The sequence below is a fragment of the Sparus aurata genome, chromosome 9 (assembly GCF_900880675.1).
Source record: "Sparus aurata chromosome 9, fSpaAur1.1, whole genome shotgun sequence".
Taxonomy (NCBI): Eukaryota; Metazoa; Chordata; class Actinopteri; order Spariformes; family Sparidae; genus Sparus; species Sparus aurata.
The window spans coordinates 4,089,935-4,109,079 of record NC_044195.1 but is presented as its reverse complement, the minus strand read 5'-3'; the positions used below and the strand labels follow the sequence as shown (position 1 = coordinate 4,109,079).

The 19,145-nt window shown below is 40.5% G+C and overlaps 2 protein-coding genes across 3 annotated transcripts in view; one reads left to right on the top strand and one right to left on the bottom strand.

Moving 5' to 3' along the window:
• The window catches only part of kdm6a (lysine (K)-specific demethylase 6A), a 102,402-nt gene extending 92,724 nt beyond the window's left edge, over positions 1-9,678 (bottom strand). For both annotated transcript variants that reach the window (XM_030428330.1, XM_030428331.1), the window contains exons 1-4: positions 9,168-9,678; positions 8,963-9,026; positions 4,439-4,547; positions 3,983-4,032 (exon numbers count right to left, since the gene is read on the bottom strand). In XM_030428330.1, coding sequence (XP_030284190.1) covers positions 3,983-4,032; positions 4,439-4,547; positions 8,963-9,026; positions 9,168-9,337 — 393 coding nt within the window. In that variant the 5' untranslated portion in view covers positions 9,338-9,678. The remainder of the gene's footprint in view (positions 1-3,982; positions 4,033-4,438; positions 4,548-8,962; positions 9,027-9,167) is intronic.
• fundc1 (FUN14 domain containing 1) lies at positions 8,921-18,908 on the top strand. The gene is made up of 6 exons (XM_030428338.1): positions 8,921-9,076; positions 11,377-11,510; positions 12,024-12,177; positions 17,139-17,214; positions 17,335-17,463; positions 18,077-18,908. The coding sequence occupies exons 2-6, from the start codon at positions 11,492-11,494 to the stop codon at positions 18,152-18,154; spliced, it is 456 nt and encodes a 151-aa protein (XP_030284198.1). The 5' UTR covers positions 8,921-9,076; positions 11,377-11,491; the 3' UTR covers positions 18,155-18,908.
• Positions 18,909-19,145: the final 237 nt, after the last annotated feature.

Here is a 19,145-nt window from a genome sequence, read left to right as displayed (position 1 = left end):
GCAAGGGGGTAAAATGTTGACAATGACCCCTCCCTCCCCGGAGGAGAGTGCTACTCGTGGGCGCATGGTGCAGTGGCCAGGGTGAGACCAGCTGCGCTGGGAGTTTACTGTCTCCGAAAGAGCGGTGCGTCAGACATCGGCTACCCGCCTCCGCAGCTCTGACGGTGTTTCCGCGGCGCATCACCCTGCGACCCTCGAGCGAGGTCGCGGGCGAGACGCTTCCAGCTGCTTGAGGCGGGGACCGAGAGGTCCGGCGAGGGACAGCAGGTGGTCGCTTGTCCGAATCGATTCAGAGGATTTTATGAATCGATATTGAATTGGGAAAAAATATATTGCAATGCACTTATGAATCTATATTTTTACCCACCCCTAATAGAAAGGTTTTTGTATTCATTCACATCTCTGAAAAAGGCCAAATAAAATCACAAATTCTGCTGGGATATGTAAATTTATGAGCACAACTGTAATTTCAACATAAATTGAGAAATTGTTTTTCTAGTCTGTACATGGGAGGTGTGTGGATCTGATGATAATGATTATGGTTTTAACATAGTTACCGCTCAAGAATAGATTATTGAAAAACTGTGGGTTGTTGTTATTTGGCCATATATTGATCAAATTCAAATGTTCACCACATAAAGTTCGAACTTTACTGTATCCTCGGTCTCCCCAAATGAGACCTGGCCCCCTTACACTGTCCATCCACCTCACAGTCTGTCACACCACTCTTTTTAGACCTCTGGGTTACTATTCAGCCAATCCTACAAAAGAGGTGCAGCTACAACGGACTAAGTAAACAGCACACAGTATATCTCATATCCACTAAGCAAAGAAAATAATAGTAAATGATGTTCAAACCATATTGGAGGTGTCATATTGGGCTATAAAATACCCCTTTAGGTTTGCACCTGGGCGTCCGACATCTCACTATCACAATTGGTGGCACATCTGTCAATTCATGTCTGACCACAACTGCATGTCAAATTCCCGCTCCATTAATATCTGAGCCGCATTTACTGAAGGGGAATGCTCATCCATCTTAGATAAACAAATTGATTAAACTATGTACTGCCAATTTATGTCTTTTTGAGGTTGTTTTATTCCTCAGAATTCTAACCAGGGACTGCAAATCAGGATTATTCTGTATGTGCCACATGTCATGGGCCTGACACAAAAGTGACCATCAGCCACTCATCTATCTACCATCAGCGCTCTAGAGCATAAACAGAGTACCGAGCAGAAAAGCGTGACTCCACAGACCACACAAACAACGTCATCATTAAGTGGATGCAAAACTTGCATCTGTTCAAGCCATCTGAGTAATCAAATAATATTTTGTAGGATAGAAGACTCGTCTTTATTTCCCATTTATCCTCACATAGGCACAGAATGTGTGGGTATTCAATTCATCAACTTTGGTTTTTGCCTGTTTCAGTTGTTGCTCAGTCATCAAGGTTGGCTTCATGTTTCAGTATCCTAAACAATATGGAATGATGGTAATAGCTTTTCATTGTTTGGCTCTGTATATGAGCACATTGGATGACTACGACATTGCCAAGTTGCAGCTTTCAAAGTGTCTGAAGATGGCATCCTCAATTCATTCATATGATCACAATCCATTTATTGCAAATTTCCCCGTTGTGGAACTAATACTTGATTATCTTAGGCACATGTTTCAATCATGGAAGACCAGATGTAAAGCAAAAAGCCCCAAAACCAGCAAGAAGTGAAAATTACTGGAGTACAGACCTATTTCGACTTAAGCCATTGACTAGAAGAGGCTGGACGCACGTGCAGTGCTGTTGCGTGGCATTATCGCTCACTATTCATTTTGGCGTCCATGTTAACAGGTTAGACTGGCCACATTGGATGCATTAGATGCACTTCTCAGGCGCTTGTCAAGTGTGGCTGCTGCTTTACTGCTGTGTTGCACGATCTGGAGATTAGGGGTCTTGCATATTTTCAATGTAACACACACAGTAATCTGCAAAAACTGCACTAAAAACAAGCTGTAGACAGTCATATCTATATCATACCAGTTTTAATGTCTGTACCTGTACAATACGTCACAGACATGAAGAGAACACACATAACAGGTGAGGGGCAGTTTCTTTCACTTTCCCTCCCTCCCGCTCTTATCCCCTTTGAATGAGCGAGAAAGCACGAGGGCGAAAGGCAGCAACGCAGCCTATGTGAAACAGACATGCGAGTGAGCTGCAGCAGCTCAGCAAGGCAGCTGCCACACACTACGTAAGCATCCAGTGTGTCCAGCCTGGTAGTGTCTCCAGGGTGACGAAATGTTCCCTACTGACTAATAAACTTGTGCCAACACTGGTGATACCCAGTACACTGGCTTCATCAATGACCATCATATTTAGAGCGCTGTGTTAATTTACTATTCATGAAACTGAACATTTCATACTGAAGTATCTTGACATTAAAAGCATTGAACCAGCGACTGATTTCACACGAGGTGACATTTATTTTTAAGTAGGTTAGAAACACAAAACTTAATGTGTTCAGTTAATGCCGCTGTCATTTAAAATGTGTCAGAGAAAAACAATGGTCATTTTCAGCATTTATTGACAGAGGAACAATTTCAAATATGTCAGGGAGTACAGTGTTTCCTTTAGGATTTTTTTCAGAAGCGGGGGCAGGCTCTCCAGCATAATCCCCCTTTTTACTGAATGGCTGGCATGGAAAATGGCTTTTTAAAGGCTGGATATAAAAATAAAAAATAACAAAAAGTACAATAAAATTAAAAGAAAAATTATTTAATTTAAATTTAATTTAGGGTCCCAGCCTGATAGCCTGTGCTTCCCTTTAGGTTTTTCTCCTATACTCTCATCTCTCTCTCCTGCACCATCACTTTGCTCTCCTGCTCCTTTACTGGGCTCTCCCCCTGCTGCTATCAATTAGTTTACTCACGTTAGCGACACTGAGTTGAGTTGGCACCGGGCCCAATTCATTAAGCTACCGATATGTTACGTAACCTTAGCTGGCCATCAATATTTTGAGAATGTCTATTGAACTCATAAGATCTATTATAAGATTTCTTAAGCTAGTATGTCTACCTTTTCTCCAGTGAGTCGTTGCCCTATTTTCAAGATGACACTCCTCTGACTCTCCGACCTGGTGCCTGGGTGCTTGACGTGATGTCACTTTCAAGGCCGCGCTCTCGAGAGTAATTAACGTCGATGGCACCAGTAAATTCTTGGGGGGGGGGAATCTACTCCAAAGACTAGATACTGAGCGAGATAGTTATCTAGTTTACCTCAGCACTCGCGACACCCGACCCAGCGCAGGACTCTGCTGTGAAGGTGGAGATATGATGCGGCGGTGGTGTTTTTGCGACAATTAAAAAAAAAATAATAATAATTTGAAGGAGCGGCGGCTAGGATTTAGGAGTGGTGGGCCGCCACTCCTAAATGAATGTAGAGGAAACACTGGAGTAGTTTTATACAGTCTGTGGGAGTAACAGAACAAGAACGAGCTGTTAGATGAAGCACTGCAGGCAACTAGCTGCACATCTCCAACTTTTGCAACAAATTTGTTTCCCTCATTAACATTATCAGGTTCAGTATTTGCATTGGGTTTAAATCTGACGACAAGTGCTTAACTTTGCAATTTTACAACAAATCCTCTGCCTTCATCTTCATCAGTCTACTCCTTACTCTTGTCACATTATATGGGAAATGCAACTTGCTGCCAGCCCCACTGTTACTTGTAGTATCCACTGTTTGAATAAGTTTAGATTTTAAAAAGCAAAATTATGGTACGGGCAGTGGGCAAGTAATGTCATTGCTGTAATAGTCTGTGTTCAAATAAAGGCCACGTGGGCTCCATTACTACTACAAGAACAGCTTTTAAGAAAGTCTGGGAGAATAGTGGCTTCTCAGCAAATAATGCCTGTTAGAGCTGCTACAAAAGTAGATTTAATATTGGACTTTTAACACCAATATCGAGTGTTGTTCAAACTCACCTTCCAGTAGTCCGACTGTAAACTGAAGTACCTCTGGTAAGCAGATAACGCTGAGAAAATGGTGAGATGGATAAAAAAAACACGATAAAGCAAAGAGAAAGTGAAGGATATTATCATCAGTTGGTGACCATTTTGAATGCACATTCAACACTAGAAGCACAAAATGTCTAATTGCGAAATAGTTGTTTTCCAACCAGTTTTAACAGTGTAACCCAAAATAGTGACTATACAAAATTTAAGTACCATAGCAAACATCTGATGACTCCTCATGAAAAACCAGCCCTCAATTCTTTATTTTGTTACTTATTTGGATCGCCAGTGAGTTCCATAAAGTGTTTGCTTGTCTTTCTTGAGGCCACATACTAACAATACAAAGTAATAATAAATTAACACACAATATGAAAACAGAAAAAGGCCAAACATGCCAAACAAAAAGATTTACATGTCAAGACTCACCTTTTGGATAGTCCTCCAGCAGGAGGTTGAAGTGGCCCAGCTGACAGAAAATATCAGGGTCCACTTTCCCCTCTGCTTTCAGGATGAGGGCATCATAGCAGTTAACAGCCTGAATGAAAGAACAAAAGCAGTGCTGAATTAAAAGGGTGTTACAAAGCTGCAGTGAAGCATACAGATTTAAATGGTTGGTAAAGATATGCATGTTACACAAAAATGGTCAAACTTAAGCGTGACCCCAAGTCTTAGGCAAATACTTCATTGGGTTTAGAGGTTATTACCCAACCAACTGATTTACCACTAAAGAGTTTCATTAGTGTGAATGCTAAAGGCATTCACACTATTGTTCTTCTGGAATTTATTATTATTATTCTTCCGTACGTTTTTAGGCACGCTTCTTCTCCTACAATCTTGAGCTATTGAAACCATTCAACTATCAAAATGTTCAGCTTTTTAAGGACATGATGGCGTCTATTTTTCTCGTTTCTATCTTTTATACTTTTGGATATATTCAACTTTTCTGCATGATGTTTCCCATTCATCCTTACGGGGATTTTTTTCAAATTTAATTCTACTACACAGGGCTGTAAACTAGCGGTCGCCACTCCCCAAATGCGACTAAAATATTCCCCTGGCGACTTAATTTTGGAGGGATACATGCCAGGGGGCGGGTAAATGTTTGTCCCAATGGTCGTGCTCTTGCAATAAATTATGCATGATATAGCAAAACATTGTAGTAGCTGTAAAGTGATAAATTATGACGGTAGCAAACGTTAGTGCTAACCCAGCTATTTGTTTTGTGTCGCACTGAAGTAGCTCCCCCGACGTCACCGCTGTAGAAAATAGTTCCCCTCAGAAGCAACGTAGCGTGCGCGTCACCGCTCTTTATAAGTTTGCCGCAGTGACTGTGATTCGAGCGCAGCAATGACGACACCTCTAACTCATGAGCTGAGGGAAGTTGTACTTAAGTAAATCAAGTGGCTTAATATGAGAACAGTTGTCACGTCACAAAAAGTGTAAAACCATGGGTCTATCAGATCCAGTATAAATGTTATTATGGTACAGTCGCCACTGACAAGTCTATTACAGAGCCTGATAGTTAATTGATGAGTGTTTCCTTTATCAAAGTTTTGCACTGTTCAAGTTTTCAATTTGCAATGTTATGAAATTTAATTAATAATATTAAAATGTATTTCTAAATAATACTTTGGCCTCTTTTCTAAGCATGTATTGGTATATAATACTGTTATCTCCATGAAAAGTACTGAAACAGATGTATATGCAACAAAAAGAGTATATATTATTATTTGGCCGGTACACAATTTACTTGGCCGGTAGATTCTTTCATCTACCCGTCCCCTTGGCAGGTGAGCCAAAAAGTTAGTTTACAGCCCTGCTACTACAACTTCAGCATACTTTCAGCTTTTTAACCCTTCAACTTTTTCATAAATTTAGCTTTTTCCCAAAAAAATTTAACATTGAATTAAATAGGAAAATCTTCAAATCCTCTGCAAAACTCATCGCCTTTCAACCTCATGCTTTGAGCTAGAGACACCATTCCAACTCTAAAAGAGTCAAAAGACCTTGAACTATTGACCATGTATTCAGTTTTTTTAATCTTTTACGGTTTTCAAATAATCACAGTTTTAGTTTTAAGAGGTTTTAGCCCGTCTCCTCATTTTATAATGGGTGTGTGACATCATCGCTAGAGTGGGGAGCAGCTTCACAAACTGGAGAAAAAATTCTCTTCAGCTTGATTTTGATTCCAAATCTTTTACTAAACATAGACAATATATGCATAGAAATTTAGGAAATCTTGTTGGCTTTCAGCTGATGGTCCTATTTCAGATGTAGGACTTACAGTTTTGGATTTAGAAGCCCGAGAGCTACAAGAACTCGAGGAGCTCCCTCCATAAGCCACAATGTTAATTTTGAGGCTACATTTCTGGAGGTGAGCAGACAGTACCTGATTTGTCTCTCGCTTTTCTGCCCTCATTTCTCACTCTAAGGAAATAAAAACGACACGACTGCATTCAACCATGTCTCCTCTCACTCAAAATAGATATTTGGGCGATAACCATTAGAGTTTTTTCAAAAGTGGCAGGAGTTTGGGAGGCGTTTTCCCATTCATTCTTATGGGGACATTTTCATCTCTGTCTCGGCTACTTCTCCAGCGTATGTATCTGAAGAATGCGTGTGTATTGCGTGAGCTAGAGTGCGTGACATCATTGCTAGAGTGGAGAGCAGCTGGAAGAACTGGAGAAAGAATTCTCTTCAGCTGGATTTGGATCCCACATATTTTACTTTACATAGACCATATATACATAGAAATGTAGGAAATCTTGTTGGCTTGCTCCATGGTTGCTTCTGCTCCAGCGTATGTGCAGCCATTTTAAGCTCTTTCACCCTTTAACTTTTCACATTTTCATCCTTTTTAAGCTTTTTCGGCCCTCTTACTCTAGAGCTTTTCAGCCTTTTTTCATCTTTTTAAGCTCTTCCAGCCCTTTCACTCTACAGCTTTTCTTATAGCTTATAACCTTTCAGCTTTTCATCTTTTGAAAAATTCATCTTTTTCTGCAAATTATTGACCATTCTTATAGTTTTATGCATTTTTAAGTACATTCAGCAGATTTCCGAAATCACTTCAGCCTTTAGCATTCACACTGTATTTTCGTAGGAAATGCAATTTTTCTAGTTTTCCCTTGTTCTTTAACTTGTATTTGCTGCAGAAGCTTGCCAAGACCCAGCAGAGCAACCTGCAGAGACAGCAAACAAAACACGCTAACACATGCATCCTCCACTTGTGAAAACTATGGATGGCTCTGGTCTGGTCTGGTTGCAGTCGCAAACCTTCATCAACATATTGTGGGATGGCACCACACTGAATTTATCTTTCCTTTATTTAGGTGTGTCCACTATCAGTTTAAACAGTACCTCATGCTGAACTAATATTCTCCCTTCCCCCACATTTTAAAGTGGTAAAGTCCAGAGAGAGGATAAATAAGGAACTTGGTATCGATATGGATACCTTCCACCAGAGAAAATACAATGTAATTTAATGTGACACAGCCTTATATGTGTAATGTTATTGCAAAGACAGAGCTCCCTTCGATTTTGAAAGTTAAATCATATGATGCTGATAGGCCTGACTGGCTGGCCAGGTATCCACTATCCGGCATTGTATGATGGACAGCGACATAAAGGCAATAACTGAGGTCATGGCTTGACCTAATCTGAAAGTACACTCTGACAAAACAAAGTTAACAGCCAGCCCTCCAGCAAGAAACCCAGAAGCCACATGTTGAAGACACATCAACCACAGGCAGCATAACGGTGTTAACATGGACTGCATTGACACAATTATTATGTGTGCAGCGAGCACTCAACTGTTAGTTTAGTGGGTGTCCCTGGCTTTCACTTTAACATCAATCATCTTTGTTACAAAACACTGAACGCCCTCGTCGTAATATGGGTTTTGCGAATGGTGATTAGCCTGCTAGTAAGCTAGCAAACGATGCAGCTAGTAAGCTAGCAATGGTTTGCTAGATATTTCCTACCCATCCCCGCCATCTTGGGCCAAGTCAAGCAGCCATCATTTTGCAACCCTAAACTAACACTGTGTATTTGTTTATCCGTCAATAATGTCAGCTACATTGAGCCGTTGTAACCTTCGCTATAAGTGTAAGTGAAAGAGGCAAAGAATTGCAGGACAGTTAGCCGCTACATGCTACCAGGCTGAGCTGACGCACAACCCAAACTCTGACTGCCGTTACTGATGATGGGACAGATGGTTTGGGGGGTTAGAAACATATCTGTCGACTTACTATCTATTCTCTCGATAAACCGTCAAGGAAGTGAGCGTCTCCCCCCTTCAGAGACTCGTTGTCATACTTTTGCAAGTCACAACAGTTAGCTTAGTGGCAAGGTGGGTTACATTTTTTAACCTCACGTTAGAGCCCCTAGTTTAGCTTGACTAACGTTATAGCATATGGCGCAAGCAGAGTGACGGCAGGTGGAGTATTAGTGAGTTTTCTTTACACATTCCCTTCTCTATTAAGGATCATTGGATAGTTGTATCTAACAGTCCGGATTTTACGAACGATTTCTACAGCCGATACAACGCTATTACTTAGCATGGTACCTATTCTTACAACCGATGACACCAGCAATCGTAGCAGGGTGGAGAATTATTCCGTCCTGCAATTTCACTGTGGCGATTGTGTGCTAACTCAGGCCTGTTTATAATTTCAGTATCACGCAGGACTGCACTCGAACAGGTTAATCATGTGCTCGGCAGTGCAAAAAATGCTTGGTATATTTAACATTAACGTTCATGATTGAAAGGAGCTTTTCCAGACAGACGCTGCTTCAGCGTCAAAGTTGGGAAAATCAAGACTTGTGTATGTCGCGGCTAGCCATGTAGCAAGAGTGGCACTGGGAGGTCCGTACCACTTATTTCAGGTTGGATATTCACTAATCGGAGGAGATAGCCGAGAGAGGCGACTGTGATCCTATTCTGTGGCATACCTTTAACAGCAAGGCCTTCGTTCTGGCGCCATCTTCTTGAAACCTATGAAATCCAAACAGTGAACTGCAAGTAGAGGACAGACAACACACAGGCGGTTCCGTATTACTTAAGAGGTAATTATATTTGCTGTTTCAAACTGAGCCAAGTAAGATTACATTACAGAAAAGAAGCGGGTGAGACAGTTGAAACAACAGATCCTCTAACCTGTCAGTTCCGACCAAGCTCTCTTTTTCTTGCGCTGTTAGCTTCGGAAAGTCCTCTTCTATTTCAGTCGCTGTTCCCGACGCCATTTTCTCCTCGTCATTACCAGCAACGCCGAGACTTAGGGCAGCAGCAGATGCAGCGGCTGTGAGCGACACTCCACACGATTTCATAGAACAGAAATGGGAAGATCGACGGGACCGAGAAACTCCGGCAAAACGCAGTTACATGAAAGTGTTGCACACCTATCCAGGACTAAAACGGGGCGTAGCGTAATTCTTGCCAAATCCTCAAGGAAATGATCCCTTCAAGTTACCTTCCACTTTCCTCATTGTACATCAAAACACAGCGTGTATTCCAGTGGCAAATTATGCATGAAGTTGGTGTAATGTTGGGTTTTACGAGTGAGTGTTACTTGATAATATCGCAAACTTCCCCAACCATCGGCTCAAAGTTGTTGTAATTGTGTCACATAGGCAAACGCACGCCGCCACCGTCGACACGCCCTCTGCTCAACCTGGCCTATCAGTAGCCGGCGTGTGCAGTCACCTGACTGTCTGTAGTTGATGTGTTGCGAACACGCGGACGAACACGCTCACGCACACATCATATGGGTTTCCAAGACCCACCTCAAGACCTGTGATTGGTTCCTCACGGTATATTATGATTACGTAACTGCAATTTGAAGCACGTTATTGGTGAAAATAGCTGTCTTTTTTGTCTTTGGGGACCGCTGCTAAGGATGTTTATTGCAACGTTGCACATGTAGAATAGATAGATAGATAGATAGATAGATAGATAGATAGATAGATAGATAGATAGTATTGTTTATATCTATTATTACATATCATATATTGTATGTAAAAATATTTATATCAGTCACACACTCGTATATACTGTATTTGCATATCTACATTTATGCAGTGAAATGATCCCGTTCAATCAAGTCGTTGTGCAATTATATTTTTTTTGTGTGTGAAACACTGCACTCTAAATGTGCACTACAATTATGGGTACACGTATTCATTGCGTCTGTATATGACAACGGTCTATAGGCCTATAGTCTTTGTTTTTATAGTGTATCATCAAAGTATCAATTTTCTTTTTTTCATCTTTATCGATCTATCTATTCAATCACATTTTTCCTTCTGCCTCTGACTGCTGTCATTATGAATTAAATTGTAATTTCATTTGAAATCAATAAAGTATTATTTTGTATCATCTAAGCATAGCAAAGACGTTCTACACACTTTGCACTGCACATGAATGCATGTGAGACTCTTTATAATGATTTGGATCCTCTGAAAATATCCCCACAATATGTCCAATGACTGCTTTTGGTTATCATCATCAAATACACAACCAAACACTAAAATTGTCCCAGACAGCACAATGTATGATGGGAAGGAAGTCAAATTGACTACAAAACTTAGCAGTATACAGAGAGGAAACATGGGAGAGAGAGGTGACATGCAGCAAAGGACCTCCGGCCAGAATCGAACCGGGGTCGGCTGCGTTTTATGGCATGCGCTCTAGCCACTCGATCATACGGAAGAGGATTAGGGCCACATGTGAATTTCTTTTTTAGAAATTCTAGAAATTTTAGAAAATTTTAGAAAATTTAGAAAAAAAAGTCAGAATTCTGACTTTAATCTCAGAATTCTGACTTTTTTCTCAGATTTCTGACTTTAAAGTCAGAACTAAAAAAAAATTCACATGTGGCCCTAATCCTCTTCCGTACGATCACCTGCGCGCTAGGCTACCATAAATGTGTTTAAAACAGGCTGCTTTTTTGCATCACTTGATCTATCATATTTTGAAAGCCTCTTCCCACTTCCTCCATTCTTTTGTATAGCATGTTTGACAGGTGCTACCGAAGGTACTTGATTTTAGACATGGCAGTCGGTTTTGGTAAGCATTTCCCACCTGAGTAACTGGTTTTGCTACCATTTTAAAGTTATACATTTGTTTTGTCGATTGGAATTCTGACACCAGCAATCGCCTCACCTGGGAAGGAAAACTCCTTGACTAAATAATTTAATCTTTGACTGTTTTTCTTTTGTTACTTTAAAAATTAAAATACCATAGTTTGTTAATAGTAGTAAGGGGTGTACTGTTTTGCTTGATCTCATTTATATTCTTTTAAATAAATAGTAATAACTTTACTTACACAATGCACTATTATCGCTGTTGTTGTTGTTGTTGTTGTTAGTACAGGCAGACCTGCCCCTGCCTCGGTTTCTGATTTACCGTCAAAATTATGCAAATGACGCCGAACGTGCAGGCAGCTGAGGACAGACCTAAGGGACAGACCAGCGTACTCCAAAATGGCGAACCAGGACAAGGGTAAGCAGGCCTACAAATTTACTACCGTTTTATCTTAACTACGTGAACTGGGACACCGGTTAGTCTGAGCTTGAATTGCTTTGTTTTTGAATTTACAATTTTCGTTCTGGTGTACTTAAAACTGCTCTGCCCCCTCCCTCCTACAGCGAGATTTCGTCAGACATAGCATTAACAGCTAACTTTTCAACAGTCGCTTAGCTCTACTTGTCCGATCATGCTAACGTATTGTCCGGCCTAAGAACTTCACCAAGTTCTCAAGGAAGCCATTAACGTTTGTCGTTAGCTTTGTCGAAACCTCTGTGTCATTAACGTCTAAACGGATGAAGTTCATCGTTAGGTTGTGCCATTATACTGATCAAAATGTTGTGTTAAGTGTGTTAACAACTGCATTACTCTACACAGGTTAAGTTAATATGGTAGCACTGCCCTTGTAGCCAGTCACTAACGTTACTGTAGGACATCCCTTCTCTGCTATTGTATGCCGACTGTTTGTATTTTTCCATGTATTTAAAGAGCTGGAAGAGGAGATTTACGACAAAGTCGTAGACCTGACAGAATATGCCAAACGTCAACGATGGTGGAATCGCCTTTTTGGGAAAAACTCTGGACCTGTTGCAGAGAAATACTCCGTGGCCACACAGATAGCCATAGGGGGAGTGAGTGGATGGTAAATATTACGTCTGGAAATATATTGTGCAAAGTCTTCCACATTAATGGATAACTATGCATAGAATGAAATACTTTGTATGGCTCCGGTACAGCCCAGCACCAAGCAAGGTATAATGTATGGCCCTTGGGGTCTCAGATTAGGTTCTGATCTACCTTTCTCTGATCTTGTTCCATGTTTTAGAAAGACAGAACTCTTTATGTCATCCATTAAGAATACACATTCCCTGTTCCTTACCTTTCATGATTATTTCTGAATGTGCATTAGGTTTATCAGTCATCCCACTCTTTTTGTCTCTGTTTGTTTATATTGTATATATTACAGTCACTGTGAGTTTATTAGGGCCCTAGCAGGTCATCGACCTGTGAGGTCCCTATTGTAATTGGAAAAATTATTTTTTATTCTTCTCACAAGTAAACGCACTTTTGGAGGCCTGAACATACTCAAAAACTCACCAAATTTGGAATATATGTCACATCTGGCGAAAAATTTGATAATTTTATGTCGTTGCGAGGTTGTGACCTGCGGGCTCTGTAGCGCCCCCTAATGTTCAGCCCCGCCTCCCACAAGTGCATAGAAGAACGAAAATCAATACGCAGATTCCTCATGACCAGACGCACAAAAAACCCTCTTGGAGTGATACTGTCACTTAGGGCTGGGCAAAAAATCAGCAAAATCGATTAATTCAAGTTTTTGGTTTAGGACATTTTTAAAAATGAAAATCGATTTTTTTATTTAACTTGCTCCGCCGCAGCTCCTCGTGGGCTCCCGTAGTTCATAGTCGGCTCCGCCCTCCTCCCCGCATTGACTTTCCACAGAGAAACAAACACAACATGGAGCGAGCAAGGAGTTCATTCATAAAAAGGCACTGTCTCGTTAGTAGCTCGGTTTTGTGGCGTCAGACCTCGAACAAACCACCGTCCGCTGCAAAGTTTGTTCAAAGGCTGTTGCAACTAAAGGCAGCGGACCGAACCATTTATTTCAGCATCTCAAACAGACGCCTGGATCGCAGTGGGACACTTGTTGTTCACTACAAGATGTACAGACCGCGGCAGCCCACATGTAGCTGCTATAAAGCAGTGAAAATTTGCGGAATCATTTAATCATTGTGTCCCGTATGAGAAGAAAGGGTCCCGGTGGACAGCTGTTACATTTCAGTCACGTTGCATATCGCTAAAGATATGCTGCTAGTATTTACCGTGGAAACGCCGCAGGTTCATCGACATGCAGAAAATGTTCGACCCCAGACTTGTGTTACGAAGCCACAACGGGGCATGATGTCTCAAGCCAGAGAAAGCAGACAGGCTTCGTCTTCCTGGCCAAAAATTAGTAAAATCTACCAACATGTCATGTTTACTGTGCAATGCATGCAGATGTTTAATTTAGATTACAGATCTTAAGGGATATAAAATACTTTTTTGAAAACAAAGGCAACTTTTGCTAAATATAGGATTTAATGAAACTTAACACTTTATCAATACCAATAATGGAAACTTATCTGCTTTTATAGTAGCAAGTAATCTGACATGTTAAATATATGTTCACAAAAGCATTTTATCAAAAAGGGACACAGTCTTTTCAAAAGGATGGACTTTTTTTATGCGAGTTTGAAGCTGCACTGTTTACAATAGCAGGGCAAATTTGTTGTAAATCATAGCATTAAAATAAAAACAATGCCTTTTAATAATTTCTTTGTAATTTGAAGTTTGGTCTTGAGAAGAGAAAAAAAAAATCGATTAAAATCGTAAATCGAGTTTGGTGTGAAAAAATCGGAGATTTAATTTTTAGGCCATATCGCCCAGCCCTACTGTCACTCCAACAGGAAGTCAGCCATTTTGATGTGTGGCGGCATTTTTGTCCAATTCATGCCTACTTTGAAAATTATCTTGTCCTAGAGCTTAAACACCACAGTCTTCACATTAACTCAGTTATCTTCTTCATGCCTTGAAGAACAAAATTATGGAAATCTTTCAGCTGCGACATACTTTAGTGGGCGGGGCGGTGGAAACCATTTTTTCCCCTCGCCGTCAAGCATCAAGGCTTTTTAACTTCAACATACAATTTCCTATCCACACCAAACTGCTCATAAGTGTAGAGGATGTCTCCCCAAACAAATCTCAGCATCAATACTAAGTCGGCCATTTTGCTTTTGGCCGCCATTTTGAAATATTGCCAATCTTCGTACTTAAATTATCTCCTCCTACAGATGTAACACCACCGACTTCAAAGTCACTCAGTATCGTCCTCTGACCTTGAAGATGAAAAGTTATGGAAATCTTTATACTACGTCATACCTGCTGGCCGTAGTGGAGCGGTCAATTCAAATCCTTCGCCGTAAAGCATCATGTCCTCATAACTTCTTCATACAATTCCCTATCTCGGCCAAATCTCTCTGGAATGTAGAGGGAGACGCCCTGAACAGATCTGTGTCATGGGGCGTGGACGTGACTTGTGGGCTCTGTAGCGCCCCCTATTGTGATGCCCCGCCTCCTACTTGTACATAGGAGGACGAAAATTGGTACGCACATTCATCATGAGCAGACGCACAAAAAACCCATTTGGATGCATACTCTCAGTCCAACAGGAAGGCAGCCATTTTGATGTGTGGTGGCGTTTTTGACAAATTCATGCCTACTTTGAAAACTATCTTGTCCTAGAGCTTAAACACCATAGTCTTCTCATTCACTCAGTGTCTTCTTCATGCCTTTAAGAAAAAAAGTTATGGAAATCATTCAGCTGTGTCAAACCTGGTGGGCGTGATGGCGGACGCCATTTTTCCCCTTTGCGGTCAAGCATCAAATCCTTATAACTTCCACATGCAATGCCCCATCTCCACAAAATCCCTCATAAATGTAGACAGTCTCGCCCTGAATACATCTACACATCCCTTCAAAGTCGGCCATTTTGAATTTGGCAGCCTTTATGAAATACTGCCCGACATCATACTTTCACATCTTCCTCCTACAGATTGGCCACCACAGACTTCACAGTCAGTCAGTCAGTATACTCCTCAGACCATGCCAAAGACACTCTAGGAAAATCTTTATCCTACGTCATACCTGCTGGCAGTGGCGGTGCCCGCCATTAAAATCCTTCGTCATGAAGCATTGAGTCCTGATAACTCCTTCATACTATTTCCTATCTCAGCCACATCTAGAGGGAATCTAGAGGGAGTCGTTATGAATAGATCTGTGCATCAATACTGTGTCATATCCATAGCACCACCCACTGGAAACATGAAGTAAGTTTTATCTCAGTCAATTTGGGCTTCCTACATGCAGTGAGTGATACAAGTCGCCACTAGATGGCATTGTTGTCTTTCAAGTCACATGTATTGAACCTCTGGATAACCTCTGAATAATTCCATTTCATTCCAGGTAGTCAGCCTCATACTTTTCATATTTTATTGAAACTTCAAAATGTGGCTGCATGCACTTCATTGAATACAAACTAGCAAACAAAGCAGAAATTAGATCAAAAGCTTGAAATTGGCAGACAGCCATAAATACATTTCTGAAAGAAGGCAAGTGAAGCATTATTTTCACTCATTTATGTGCAGTGATGACAAACAATGTCAGATGTACATGGCATTTGCAAGTAGTTTTGTCCAAATTGCACATTACAACATGGCATAATTGAAGCGTGATGTTTAGAGCCATATAATGGATAAGTCAGTAGTAGTAAGCCACAGCACACAATTTTCAAATAAGCCAATTTGCCAAGAATGCCATTTGCGTGTTGTGTCTGCCCTGTCAATGTGGCATACAACAAGATGTGTATAGTTGTGATTTAGCCCAACTTTTCCGCGATGAACGCAGTGGCTTCCCCTGCCATTTGAATCGATTGAGTGATTTCTTTGGTTAAATAACACAGATCACAGCTGTGTTAACACTAGAACGGCCAAGACGGTCATTTTGACCGTTTTCAAATTTATATGTGCAATAACTTTGTTGAATGAAGAAATGCAATGTTGCCCTTTCATGACTTTTCCTAAATGTGTCTGAATTTTAATTTTAAATAGTTTTTATATAAATTACACAAAAGACAAAGAAAATATTATAGATTATACCTATTCCGGCCACAAGCGGTCATATTGACCGCTCATCATTTCGCGGGTTTCATTGTTTCATTTTTCGCGCGGTTTGCTGCTCTCTTTGTCTCTCTTGTCTCTGTGTTAGCGTCTCCAGCTGCTCTTCCTTGCGAATTTACTTGTGAGTTAATTATTATATAGCTGCATTTTATAGCCTGGTTGGCACCATGGGCAAACAAAAACGGGAGTTCCCCCCTCCGTGAAACAGCCAGCAGAGCTGTTTGGTGCTGAAGCTGGCCGCGGCAGTCGGCACAAGGTGGGCAGCAGCGGCAGCAACCACCGCAGCAGCAGCAGCAGCAGCAGCAGCAGCAGCAGCAGCAGACACGGACACGGACACGGAGGCAGTGCCGGTCCGAAAGAGCTGCAAACGGAACCAAATGCGGCCGTTCTAGTAGTGTTGGAATTTCGGCCGTTCTAGTGTTAACAGTCAGGATGTAAAGCCATCATGCTGTTAAGCATGCTTTGCCTCTGCTAATGTTATGTTGGACATTGCACTGCTTACCCCAACGCTAATAATATACTGCATCCAGCTTTCCAGCCTTTTCAGACATTCTTTAATCCCGACAGGAGGAACAGCCCACCAAATCATAGGAAAAACTGAAACGGAAAGTGTTGTGCGGGTAAGCCCAACGGCGGCGTGCGTCGACGGCAGCACAGGCGCGCGGACTGCGAGGGCCCGTTCATCACTGCTTGCAGTTTTGATTGTTTATTGTCTTCATTGTATACACCTTATTCACCAAGACAAATTCCTCGTTGGTGTAAAATCCTTCTTGGCAATACATCTGTTTCTGATTTTGATCACACAATGTTACAGTGGTTATTAGTCATTAATGTGAGATTGATCTTTATACTCTGTCTTGATTTAATTTAGGTGTGTAGGGTATCTCTTCCAGAAGGTTGGTAAAGTTGCTGCAACATCTGTAGGAGGAGGTCTTCTGCTGTTGCAGGTATTCTTGCGTCACTACTCACAATCATGCATATGTTAAGCCTTGCTACAGAATAAACAGCATTTCTGTGAATCTGCATCTAATCTTTTTTTTTTTTGGCTTTTTTGTCTGACTCTCTAGATTGCCAACCATACTGGCTATATCCAAGTGGACTGGAAAAGAGTAGAGAAGGATGTCAACAAAGCAAAGAAGCAGTTAAAAAAGGGTACCAAACAAGCAGGCCCAGAGCTGAACACATTTGTTGAGAGGGTAAGATGTTTTGCATGTTGTTTTGTTTTAATCGTCAAATAAAGTCTTGAAGAATATTTGTCATCTTTCCATCACATTTGAAATGAGACATTTGAGATTTCCTGATGATCTTGTGGTTAAAATGCTAACCATCTGACTGCAATGTCACTGGTTTGATTTTAAGACTGTAGCTTCATGTCATACCACTCTGTTTCTGTCAGTATTTAGACTGTCACCATCTATTAAAATGTAAAGAGTTTGTACTCACCTTCAAACTAGATATGAGTTACAGAATCATGCAGTAACCTAGTCAGACTTGCGTGTTTTCAGCTATACTGTACTATCTAAAGGTTCAGCTTGATTAAGCTGTCAGTAACAACATGTCAGCAAAGCAGTTAACTGCAATCACTGCAAGCTTACAATATTGTAATAATATATTTTAAGTGTTCTGAGTGCAACTTAGGTAGCCTTTAAAAAAAAAATGTTGAAGTCAAAAGCTTAACAACTAAAAAAATTAATTCAGCTGTATTACATATAAGTGCGAGTTGATGTAAATCTAGATTATATTATATTATTATATTATGATAGATTTTAGCTACTTTTTTATACTGAAATATATTTGTTTTCTTTTCAGTCCACCGAGTTTGTGAAGAAAAACATTGTTGTCACAAGTGGTTTCATTGGAGGATTCCTTCTCGGCCTGGCATCTTAGGGTCTTGCCAAATGACAAGAGTCTGTGTTCCTTTGATGTCATGAAAAACTAGGGAAGCAATATAAATCATTGCTGGATGGTTTTTAAGTGTTTAATGGCAGCAACCAACCAATTTCATATTAGTTTGTAGCTGTAGCTGTGTCTACATAAGCTGCACTTCCTTTTGTCCTCTTAAATACTGTACCTCCACATGATGAGCACTGTCCATATAATGTGGGCCACCTTGTTTTAATGCACTTGAAAGTGAACTATTTTGAAAGGGTCATTCAGGAATGACCCTTTCAAAATACTCTACTTTCTAGGGCAAAAAAATTATACATATCATATAAAAATACTTTAAAATATGTAAAGGCCCTCAGAAAGTTTCATTTTTTTATTTATTTATTTTTAGTGAACTAAGATTGCACCAAAAAGAAAGACAATGCACTGTTATAGCTGCCTTGTTGTGCACAGTTAAGCCAAGTCAAGTGCAGGTCGATTGAAATTCACCTTTACATGGCAGCCCATAGGACTCCATCAATGCCAGCTCTGTTTTTTAATTTCCAGACATAGTACTCTGTCATCTTCAGGGTAAGGACAGATATGGGATTGATATGCCTTTAGAGGTGCTACATGTTTGATGGGTTATGTCAGCCTCCCTTGCATCTCTCTTTTTGTATGTATTTTGTTTAGCAGTAAATTGATGCTTTAGGTCCTGAAGGTTGTGGTTTGTCTACAATGTAAGCTTGATGAAGAAATAAAAATGATAACATGACTTTAATTGTCTTTAATTTAATTGAGTATGTCTTTTTACTCATGATGTATACCATGACCATTGAATGTTATATGGTTGTTTTCTAGGCTTGGTTTTACTAGACTGATAGTGTACTATAGATTTCTGAAAAAATATATAAAATGTTTTTCTCTTTTATACTGGGTGTGGTAAACAAGCCTTTTAAAGTGTTGGATCCCTAATTATTAATTAAGACAATATTAGGTGGCTGGTGCTGTC